The sequence below is a fragment of the Meleagris gallopavo genome, chromosome 11, assembly GCF_905368555.1.
Source record: "Meleagris gallopavo chromosome 11, MGAL_WU_HG_1.1, whole genome shotgun sequence".
Taxonomy (NCBI): domain Eukaryota; kingdom Metazoa; phylum Chordata; class Aves; order Galliformes; family Phasianidae; genus Meleagris; species Meleagris gallopavo.
In genome coordinates, this window is record NC_139414.1 from 23,203,590 (window position 1) to 23,216,092 (window position 12,503).

The 12,503-nt window shown below is 41.3% G+C and overlaps 1 protein-coding gene across 2 annotated transcripts in view; it reads right to left on the bottom strand.

Moving 5' to 3' along the window:
* Positions 1–1,382: 1,382 nt before the first annotated feature.
* Positions 1,383–12,503, bottom strand: part of RNF13 (ring finger protein 13) — a 28,309-nt gene continuing 17,188 nt past the window's right edge. For both annotated transcript variants that reach the window (XM_085233390.1, XM_085233391.1), the window contains exons 8-10: positions 10,115–10,208; positions 3,531–3,611; positions 1,383–2,819 (exon numbers count right to left, since the gene is read on the bottom strand). In XM_085233390.1, coding sequence (XP_085089516.1) covers positions 2,455–2,819; positions 3,531–3,611; positions 10,115–10,208 — 540 coding nt within the window. In that variant the 3' untranslated portion in view covers positions 1,383–2,454. The remainder of the gene's footprint in view (positions 2,820–3,530; positions 3,612–10,114; positions 10,209–12,503) is intronic.

Here is a 12,503-nt window from a genome sequence, read left to right on the forward strand (position 1 = left end):
CACCACGTTGCTATGCAGAGGACAGCTAGAGGCTGAACTTGATGGATAGGCTTCACGTAAGGAAAACGTCTCCAACAACTGGGGTCAGCTGTTCGTGGCATATGGTGAGGAACCAGTGCTGCTTCATGTTGATATGGGGTAGGTCATAGTCCGAAGACAAATCTGTGCTTGTCTTTTCCATTAGGTTTGGACATTTGGACAGGCCCCACCTTTTGAGACAGATTTATCCAACAAGTTTTCTTGAAACACATAGATTCTACTTAGAAATGCAGAGATTCTCAGACTTCCAAAGCATCTGTAAGGAAGTGCTATTCTTTTCATTCACTTTCTCACTGCCAACAGACAAACTATCTGCGGTGCAAGGTAGGGGCTGAAGGGTATCATTAGAACATTTACTACCAAGGCCTGCTGAAATTAAATTTCATGAATACCATTAGGAAATGGGACAGTTTAGAAACATTACTGCCTGCTGCACGCATTTTCTCTGTATAGGAGGGAGAGCAGCAGGTAAAAACTGATTTTAAAAAGTCATCTTTTACTTTTTGTCACCACAGCAAATACTGTAACCAGGGTTACCTATGGCGCACACTACCAAGTTTACTTCTGTTGGCGGTTCGGCATCTCTTCAGGTTCTGAGTAAACACATGCACTCATTACACGTAACAGCAGGAACTTACTTTAGGAGACATCTTTCAGCACAGAAAATTTTCACAAGTCAGCTTTGATATTTGACCAGAGACACATGCAAGACAAAGCAGTTTTTTTACACTGCAATACAGTTTGTCTTTATCCCATGGATAAACTGCTAGTGGCAGTAGTCTGAAGATCAATCTTTTTTCCATTATTATCCTTTTGCTGTGCATCATTCTGAAAAATAAACTCTCTGCTCTTTACCAGTCCTTGTGAATTGATTTCCATTGGTAGGCTTAAGGAAGGCAGGCACACAGCCATGCTGTCTATTAGATCAGTAACAATAAAGCGAAGCATCTCACCTGTCATCTCCTCAGCTTGGGATTTGGTGCTTTCTGACCTCCAGAACACACTTCAGCTGTAAAGGTGTCAGCGTGATGGGCAGGAGAAAATATTAGCAGTATTCTGGTCTTCCTCCCCCCCCAGGTTACGCATACAGACCTGGACTGATTCAAGCTTCTCCTCAAATAAAGGAGCAAACATTAAGGTTTTCATTGCAGCCCAGTCCCACTGCACGGCGTGTTATCAGCACGCAGCTCTGCGCTGCGACACACGGTAAATGCAGGTCAGTGTTACTAAGGGATGTTCACAATTGCACACCACAGATCTTTAAAAATACTTCAACTGCACACGCCAGTAAAGACAGGCAAATACAGAATGGATTTAAGTAATGTGAGAGTTAAATAAATTCCTTTTGATACTTAAAGTGGAAAACATGTTTATTAACATTCTTTCAAGCTTTCCTTATTCAAGGCCATATAAAAAAAACTCTGCATTTGGATTATACATGTTTTGTTTCTCTCTACATAGTTACAGAGGCATTGTATATAATTTACTTTTCTCATGATACACTGGTAAGTACTGAGCTTTGTTAATCAGGTATTTGAAAAGAACAATTTGCCTATATACACAGTTTATCAGACTAACGTAGCATAAAATGCTCTTCAGTAAGAGGTATATGAGTTGAAGATCAATAGAATACTTACCTAAAATTCTATGTGGAACAAAACCTCCTCTGTTTTAGTCACCCCCTCCCCCAGCTCCCACATCATCACTGAACAAACAGACCATTCGTCGCAGTAGCAAACAAAGCTAAATTAACGTGTTAACAATGGATCTTATTTTGTGAACTACTTTAAACTAAACATATATTCTAAGTCTCTTTATCCTACGAACTGCTCAGCAGGACAGCTTACACTCAGCTATCGTGGCAATCTTCAAAGAATTATCTGGAATCACTACTTTATGATGAAAGTGGAATCTCTTCTGCTTTCTTTTGATAGACCAGCATATAGAACCTGTTCTACGTTTTGTTTTTGATAGCGGTGACAATTTTTAGGAAAACTCTACACAAACATGCAAATAGACTTTTGTTGGGCTGAAGGGGTAACACATACCGTACGCATAATAAATACTGCTATCAGTATGACCCAGCTGTAGCTACAAAATTGTTTCCATCTAAATCCCATTTCAGCAGATACTAACGTCTGAAGTAGCCTGTGTGAGATTTTTATCGATATATGCTATTAGCATTATTCATTAGCATTGTGGAGTCCAGTTAAACTGTCTTGAGAAGACAAAGCGTGACTGAATACCTGAATCAAAAATAAATCTACCTGTAATGATTAAACAAACCATAGAACAACTACATAAACCGCTCCTACTGAAGAAACCAGGTGGATTAAAATGTATTACCTACATAAACGTTTGTGTTGTATAGCCTCAAGAACTCTTTTATTCATTCACTTTTCGTCACGAGTAGTCTCAAACAGTATTTGTCACTCTGTAATCCCTTTCATCATTGGGCTGGAGCTGAACTACTACACTTTCTTCATTCACTCCATTTTCTGCATCGCTGCTATCAATATTGTCATTGTCATCTTCCTCGTACTCGGAGGACTCGGTCATATTCTGATGGGAATGTGATTCTGACAGAGCCCCAAATGACTGAGTGCTAACTGAGGCTAATGGTCTAAGCAGGGGGGTATTTTCAGATACTTCGTTTTCTTCTTGGCTGCTGTCTGTCTCAGAGTCAGAGTCCCCCTGAGAAGGGACCACTTTCTGCTTACAAACAGGACACGTTTTTTTTGTCTTAGTCAGCCAGGGGTCCACACACTTGCAGTGATATGCTGTTAGAAAACAAAAAACGTGTAATTATTACCTAATTAAGAAGGACAATTTAACAGAAACAGAAATCTAGCAGATTAAGTAAAAAAGGAACATTATAGAATTTAACTCACAACTGAGAATTTTACTTAGAAATTCTCTGACAGTTGGACTGCCCATCCTTATGTACAAAACACCTAACAGGTGAAGATCTAGGACCTAAGCAGTAAGGCAAAGACTCATTACTGCATGGATCTGACAGCAGTCCTGCAATGGGCCACGTTTGACAAAATCACCACCACTGAGTTCTGAGTGCAGCCCAGGCAGTGCTCTACATGGCTTGAGGACAGGCTATATCCGATCATTCAGCCTCTCTGTCACCAGTCATAAAGTTACATGGTTTGATTGTCCTGGAGAAAGTGAAAGCCTACTTTTATGTATGTAAATGGGAACTCCAGAATCTGCTTCCCTGTTCAATACAGACATTTAGGGGACAGTGTCAAGCTCAACATTTTTTTCATATACACATCCAGAGAAAAATGCAGAGTGGTAGTGTTAGCCCCTTTTTCCTTTCAAAAACAACAACAACAAAAAAAAGCTCACTCTTTTCCCAATTTCCATACTCAGTAAAATAAGTAAGTAAATAAATAAATATTACAAATCTAGATCTCCAGACACAGCATTTTAGATAGTTATTTTAATGCAAACACCAGACCTGAGGTGCAGCTGCTTACCATGAGAGCACGGAAGGATTCTGAGCTTGTCTCCATCCTCGTATTCATCCAGACAAATGGCACACACATCATATTCGTCTCCTACAGCACATATGAGAATCATTTTAACTTCAGAAGATTTGCAATGGGACTTTCCCAACATGCACAAATAGGTTCTCTTTCTGTTTCATTATTCTTCCTGTCCTTGCAAGGGGCAGGTTCTTAGGTGCTACGTTGTTAATTTACTATCTGTATTCCCTTATTAGGGCTACAGCTCATTCACTTTCCCATCACATAAATAAAAATAAAAAATGTTTTCAACTGGGAGAAGTGTTCTCTCTGCAACAGTCAATCATTCTTATTAAAAGAAAGATGAAATTATTTAAATTTAGGATTCATGTTACCACACAGGTACTAATAACTTATTCAGAACATTTTAGTGAAAAAATAAAGAGAAATTTAAGAGAAAAAATAAAGCAAAATAAATAAAAGCTGTTTAGTTATATGAGAGAGTTTACATCATTGTGCCACTAGATACAATGTTGTCAGTACTGACATTATGTAGTGCTGTGGCATATGATATGACCAAACTGTAAACAATTTTTAGCATTTTTTTCCCCCTTTTAAAGGATTTTACAATATGGTCTCTTATCAGCCCAAATCCTTTCAATTGGAAGATGCTGGCCCTCCGAAGCTTCCATTTACAGCAGCAGTTAATGTCTCTTTCACACAGAAGTTAATTGCAAACAAAGCTGTAAAACACACCAAGTCTCAGCATCAACATTCTCTTCAGAACATGTGTGCCCTGAGTATTCCAATTCAGTATTTACATAACACTTGTCCTGTCCTCCTGTCCCAGGCACCACTGAAAAGAGCCGTTTCTATCTTTCTGCACCCTCCCTTCATGTATTCACACTGGAGGTATTCTCATGAGCTGTTCTGCAGGCTGAGCATTTCCAGTCTCAGCCTTTCTTACAGGAGAGATTTTCCAGTCCCTTCTTCACCTTCGAGGGCATTTGCTCAACACAGCCTTCCAGATGTGAACTCTACAGTGTTCATGTTACTATCACTCTCCTTAGCTCTGAAATGAAATCCCACAACTTCACTGTTGCTTGGTGGAGGTACCGTAGTGCAACAGAAACTTCAGCATAACTTATTCCACCTGCATGTATGGATATGCTGTTACTACGCCATAAGCGCGTTAGACAGATGATCTTTGCTAACACAGTCCAGAACCGCAGCAGCGAGCCAGGGCTGCACTCCCCTGACAATGGCCCACGCGGAGATGCCCAAATCACAGGGTGCCAGAAAGAAGTTAGGCTGGCTCAGCCCATCATCCCATTGCATCCTCCCTGTCACATGACCAGAAGCATGTGCCAACAAACAGAGCTGCAAGCTTTCTTATCACTTGACTAACACACATTTGGTTGAGGGACAGGCTAGTTCCAGGATCAGGTGATCCAATGCATGTTTATACATCCCGTCACAAGTGCAGTCATCTGCTCCACATGTGGTACTGGCATGTCTGCATCCACATTATCTGGTACTCACTCAGTAGCAAAGGGAAGCACCAATGATATATACGACCCACTCTGCTGAAACGATGGACACCCCAGATACTGCCCAAGAGATCCCAGGGCACGCCTGAGAGATTTGTTCACTGGCAAATGCAACCTACTGTAGAGAACCTGCTTTAGCAGCGAGGTTGGACTTTACGACCCCCAGAGGTCCCATCCAACCCCTACAGTTACTGTGCAACAACACACGTTCAGAAAAAATGACCATGGTAAAGCAACTGTTTTCTCAACAAGGCCTATGGCTCAAGTTCTCAAGCACAGAGGCCAGGAATCTGACAGCATTTTGGCTAACTGCAACAAAGACATTTTCCTTGTTCTCATCGAGGCCTTGTATCCAGCCAGGCCTACCTCATCCCAACTTCACAAGGCTTCTTTTACTGCACAGTAGGTTCGAACGGGCTCTGAGCCCAAGGGCTTCACCTGCACCTGCCAAACTCATCAGCTGAAGTCCATCTGCTGAATTTCTCTAGCTTCATTACCTGATCCTGGCTTAGGGTAGGAAGGCAAAGCTGACGCAGCAGTGAGCCTCCTCAGCACTCTGAGGCCTGTACACTTTCTGTGTGTCTCACTGCCTTCATCGCTACTTTCCAAATTAACTTCCAAGTTCCACCTCATGACTGCACTGCAGTCACCTCTGCTGCTGCAGACTTTCACAAGCAGGCATGCAGGTTCTTGTTAATCACTGGTGAATTTGCACTGCCAGTGGTGGTGACTATGTTGACAAGTTGCATTTTGTAGCTGAGAATTTGCTCTATCAAAAAGCATTATTGTGTTCTTTGTGTCTGTTGCAGTTTCCATGGAAATAAATAGGAAGCATTACTTCTGGAGCAACCTATGTATCATGCTTAAATAAACTGCAAATGAAACAAAAGTCTTTTACTTGACATAAATACAGTGTTTTCAGAAATAGAATTATCCATCACATATCTATCACAGTTGTCTGCTGATGAGCACCAAAACGCAATCTGCCAAGACTCTGGCAGTTTTCTTTATTAAGCCTACACTGTACTGTGCAATCAGGCAAATGGGTCAGTAATGAACAGTAATTAGACCAGTTATAATCCCATTTGCAGGGAAAAAAAAAAAAAATCAGTTTAGGAATACTACAGAACTGTAATTACTCTGGAACAGATCTTTAAAATCCATTCAGATACTACTACTGACCATTATTTCTTCAATTTCTACATCTATCAATCCACACACAAAGACATGCACATGAATACTCAACAGCCATGATACTCAAGTATGTTTTTGCTAAAAAACATTTATTTATACAACCTATTACTTATCACAGAATCACAGAACTGTAGGGGTTGGAAGGGACCTCTAGAGATCATCGAGACCAACCCCCCTGCCAAAGCAGTTCCCTACACCAGGTCGCACAGGTAGGCGTCCAGGCGAGACTTGAATATCTGCAGAGAAGGAGACTCCACCACCTCCCTGGGCAGCCTGTTCCAGTGCTCCGTCACCTCACCGTGAAGAAGTTCTTACGCACATTCGTGCGAAACTTCCTATGCTGCAGCTGATGGCCGTTTCCCCTCGTCCTGTCTCCACATACCACTGAAAAGAGCCTGGCCTCACCGCTATGGCCGCCACACCTCAGATATTTATAAACCTGGATCAGGTCCCCTCTCAGTCGTCTTTTCTCAAGGCTGAACAGACCCAGTTCACTCAGCCTTTCTCCATAGGGGAGATGCTCCAGGCCCTTCACCATCTTTGTGGCCCTCCGCTGGACTCTTTCCAAGAGATCCCTGTCTTTTTTGTACTGGGGAGCCCAGAACTGGACACAGTACTCCAGATGAGGCCTTACCAGGGCAGAGTAGAGGGGGAGGATCACCTCCCTCGACCTGCTGGACACGCTCTTCTTAATGCACCCCAGAATGCCATTGGCCTTTTTGGCCACGAGGGCACACTGCTGGCTCATGGCCAACCTGTCGTCCACCAGGACGCCCAGGTCCCTCTCTGCAGAGCTCCTCTCCAGCAGCTCATCCCCCAACACACAGAGCTATTTTTCCCCCCAATGTACACACAAGGCTGACTACCCAAAATTAAGCTCTTATTTCAGACTTAAAACACTTAACAGCTCCAAGTCTTGAGGGTATAGCAATTCCAAAATCCCATACAAAGAACTTTATAGAAACCACAGGGTATAACATCTATTAGCTATCTATTAGCTTTCAATGAAAGTGCCTAGAATCTTCTGTGACATCAGTATTGAGGATAAAACTCAACTGCATATATAGTTAATTCACTTGCCACAATAATTTATAAAATCATTATTCAGAAGTTCAGTTCCACGCTCATCTCAGTAGAGCTAATCAGTAGGAAGAGCAAATATCTTTCTTTTTAAAAAGATGCAAACATTTACCATTTTTTGATTCAGTGCAGTCCTTTCTTCTTTTTGGCAAATATCTGTTTCTTTCCAGCACACTGTCAAACTAAATATATTCTCACAAAGTATGGATGTTTAGGATGTTTACCTGGTACCTAGCGGGTGTCTGCTGTACTCCACTGCCCACAGAATACACAAATTTGTCCAAATGCCAAAGCATGTTTTTCCGAGTAGGATATATCTATATTACGTTACATGGACTGTAAGTAATTTAAGTATCACATGAATTAACAACATGCACTGAAGTCAGGAGAATTTTCATAAGCAGTTAACTTAAGCTTAACTTGCAAGTGCTCATAAGTGTAATTGTGCTTTGGAGCCAATTGGGGAAATAGTCACTTAATGATTTTACATGATGCTTTTTTAGCTTCTACTCTAGCTAGCAGCAGTGTATCAGAAATAACTTCTTTACTGTAAGGCTGACGGAGCACTGGAGCAGGTTGCCCAGAGAGGCTGTGGAGTCTCCTTCTATGGAGATACTTAAGACCAGCCTGGACACCTACCTGTGCAACCTACTGTAGGTACCTGCTTTGCTAGGGGGGCTGGACTCGATCTCTTGAGGTCCCTTCTAATCCCTGCAATCCTGTCATTCTGTGAACTTTCAAACACCAAATTACTTAACACTAAATAATTTACAGTAGATGAATAATTATTGTTTGAGAGAATAATAGTGCTTTCTAAACACTTTTTTTAGGCTGATTTAGGACCCAACTTAATCACGTCCATCAATATTAACACAGAATCACAGAACATCCTGAGCTGTAAGGGACCCACGTGGACCACAGAGCCCAGCTTGACTCCACATAGCACCAAAATATCACATCTGAGAATAGCGTGCAATGCTCCTTGAGCTCCTGCAGCTCAGGGCTGTGACCTGCTGCCCTGAGGAGCCCATCCATGCCCACTGCCCTCAGCTGAGGAACAGGAGGGAGCTGCAGGCCACCATGAAGCCACCAGTGTCATCCTCTCTGGGCTGAACAAACCCAGGGACCAGTCCAGTCCTCACACTCCTTGCCCTTCAGACCCTTCCCACTTTTGTAGCCCTCCCTTGGGCTCTAATAGCTTTGTGCCCTTCCAATATTGTGGTGCATGGAACTGCCCACAGTATTATGCAAACTGTGCTGACACCATTCTGTGCAAAACTGCTCATACTAACATAGGCCAGGTGCAGAAACTCTTGAAGAAAGTACAGAAGCTTTCTGTTCTGTTTTATGTAAATCACTGAATGCAATCATTACTTGGATAAGCCAGGTTCGCTTTACGACCAACTGAGCTCTGAACAATTCATATTGTGAAAGATTCAGCAAAAAGAAAGAGGAAGCATAAGGAAAACACCAAGTAAGTTATTTTCATGCACTTGCTACTTAGTCATATAATCCTGAGATGGTTATTGCACTGCACACATGCACACGATTATCTGACAAACACATTAAATGACTTTCTCGAAGCCACATACTGATGGATTTCTTGTTCTTGGATTTTTCTTTTCTACTGTTCTCTTTTTTTTTTTTTTTGTATTTTTGTTACAATTAATTTTCAGAGGGAATCACTAAGAGGAAGCAAAGTTAATATTCACTGGCTCATGATAATCTTTTTCAGAATTAATTTTAAATCCGTAGCAACAGATCATTATAGCATTATCACTTTTAAGGGTTTTTTGGGGTCCAGTTGGTTTTTTGCTTTTTTCCCCTCAAATGAGGCTAACATACAGAAACCTGCATCCACTCAAACTGAACACCTGCTTTGCACAAACTGACAGCAGCGTTATTAATAATGCAGGGTGGCTTTATCAAGGGCAAAGAATGGTAAGCAGTTCTATCCTTGAATCCAAGCATATCCTCTAATGTGGTATTGATGCCTGGGCAAATCCCTGTTGACATGTGTTACGTAGAAATCAATTCAGTACTCTTTCCAGCTTTTCTTCTCATAGGTTGTAATAGATCATTCATAAAAGCAACTGGATGGTAAGATTTTAAAACAATATAATTTTTTCTACTTTTAAAAGCCAACAGACTGCTACAGAGAATGACGCAGGACATTTTAAAAATTTAATTAATAAAATAAACTTGCTACAGATTTATTTCTTATCTCATTGTTCTGTCTTGAATACAAATAATTAAGAATCACAATAACAAAAACTTTGGCACTCAATTTGAATCACTCGCCCTCACAAAAGTACTGCAATTGAATGAAAGGAACATGCCTTTGGAAAAGCAGTTCATTTAAACCCACGAGACAGCTTTGCTTTTACACTGTCTATAGCATCAGGAATCTTACATACCATTAGTTTTTATCCAATTCTAGATAAATTACAGGTATAATCTAGCACAGTGACTGATTGCTGTTGTCATTGTTAAAGAGAGAGCAGCAAGGAAGATTTGAGGAATTTCTGTACAGACTTTGTGAAATGTTTTCACCCACAGCACACGTGTGGTGTCCACTCCACTTCTGCTGAGAAAATGTTAGAACTCTATTCCAGTGAGAGCAAGGTCAAGATACCTTTTTGTGTGCACTTTCACCCAAACTCCATTATTATTTCTCACATACTCAAAATTATCTCCAAAATCCCCCAATTACGGATTTTTTGTATTCTAATTTTGTATGTTCTAATTAGACCAAAAAAACAATCCACTTGCCTTTCTTAAATTTGTGTATGGGAAGTTTCTTCAGCTGATCCTTCCTCAGCCGATTCCTTCTTGCCCTGTGTCTGTCTTGCACAAATTTTGTGATCTGGAAACATGAGACACGAGGAAGACAGTGTGAATGGTAAGTCAGAACAACAAAAGAACAGTAAAGATTTTGACTTGAGAGCCTTTGTCAAAAAAGGAACTGATGCTCAAGCTGAATCACCTCTTCTCTCATCTCAAGGATGAAGACAAACAAAGCCTAAAGGACATCCCTGATTACCACAGCACTTGAAAGGGAATATACAGAAGTTTCTTTGGAAAAGAAGAAAGTAAGAATAATATTCTCTCTATGAAATAGTGGCTATTATTGCAATCTCCTACTGAGGTATAGTGGCATAGAGGCATAATTCAGGGCTAAATGAAATTTATAAAGCTTGACTAGTTTTGCTAACAGCAGTTTTAAATTATGATGAGTTCTCTTCGAGGATTATTCCCATGTTCATCAGTCCTGTTTTTACACTGCAGTCTGGGGAACAGGGTAGAGATTTACTTCAATTGTTTCCATTTTGTTAGTAGTCCTTACTCCCATTTCCATTCAGTTTCTAATCCTGACATGTAACATGACTTTGTTTTTCAAATATGACAAAAAAAGTGGCCTTAACCAAGGCAAGCACGCTGACAAGTGGCTAAACTGTGGCTGACAGAAGCACAGTGAACACTGATATTACAGAAATGTTTATTTCACATTGCACAAGTAGTCTTCCCTTTATACTTACTCAGAATTTGTATCAATAGGATACCACAACTTTCAAAGTCACATATTAAATAAAAGATTGTTTTAATTCAGAGTAAGAAAAAAAAAAAAAGTCCAGCTCTTAAGCTCTTAAAAGCTAAGTTTAAGAGAATCTGCATCTATGGCTTCTGCTCAGAGAAATCACTTGTGCCCTGAATGCAAACACTTTAGAAATTTGTCTCATCCCTGCAATATTTTTAATACTGCATCTTGTTACAATCAGAAAGTCAACACAATGGAACAGTAATATAAGAGATGTAATGACAAAGGGACTAATGCAACAGAAAGGTGCTAGAAGGAAAAAAAGGATTGCTCACTGGTCTCCAAAGATCTAGGCTCACAGGGTAAAACTCCACAAAGGAGGGATCTCCATAAAAAGATCCTTCCCCAGTGGCAGTCAGCCCTTAGATGGAGGCTAAGGGAGGTGCAGCCAGGCTGCACCCCTTCCACTCACACCACTGAATTGTCTTCACCTGAGCTCCCAGGGCTCACCGGGTCCTTTCCCCAGGTGCTCCATTAGTGGTTCAGGTGGGGACTCAGCAGTTACCACACACATTTGCTGTGGCAAACTGCTATCTTCAGGATGAGAGGAGCACCTGCAGTTCTAAAGATCAGTCTTGTGGGATAATGAGGAATGGTTGAGGTCAGAAGGTCAGTGAAAACACTGGTGGATTTTACATTTTCTCTAATTGATCACTTCTCCATGGTTTTTTGAGAGCTGCCACGATTTTGACTCCAAACGTGCTCATGAATTTCAACCAAATACACAACTGGTAGCGTAAGCAACACTAACACAGAAAGAAATATTTCAAGAAAATTTTATGGAGCAATTGATGCCTTTTTTTTTTTAATCAAAAGAATTAAAAAATCTCGCAATTTGGGCAGAGATCATGGAACCATAGAATCACAAAGGTTGGAAAGGACCTCCAAGGTCACCCAGTCCAACCATCTATCGATCATCAATATTTCCCCACTAAACTGTGTTCCTCAGTACCTCAACTAGATGTTTATTGAACACTTCCAGGGACGGTGGCTTCACCACCTGCTGTGCAGCCCAATCCAGTGCCTGACTACTCCTTCAGAGAAGAAACTTTTTCCTAATATCTAACCAGAACCTCCTAGGCACAACTTGAAGCCATTCCCTCTCATCCTATTGTCAGTTACGTGGGAGATGAGGCCAACCCCCACATTGCCACAACCTCCTTTCAGGGAGCTGCAGAGAGCCATAAGGTCTCCCTGGAGCTTCCTCTTCTCCAGACTAAACAATCCCAGTTCCCTCAGCCGCTCCTCTTAAGACTTGTGCTCCAGACCTCTCACAGCTTCACTGCTCTTCTCTGGACACACTGAAGGCCTCCATGTCTTTCTTGTAGCGAGGGACTTAACGCTGAACATGGTACTCAAAGTACTCCAGTGCCAAGTACAGGGGGATGATCACCTCCCTGCTCCTGCTAGCAACGTGCCCAATTGAGATCCTCTGTAGGTAGCATATATGCTGCAAGATATATACTGTATACTGTAATAGGCTCTGAGCTTGCTGGCTATTACTATACCTGTGCGAAAAAACAGCGCGAGACCCGTCTTGTGGAACAGTGAGACTAATATTAA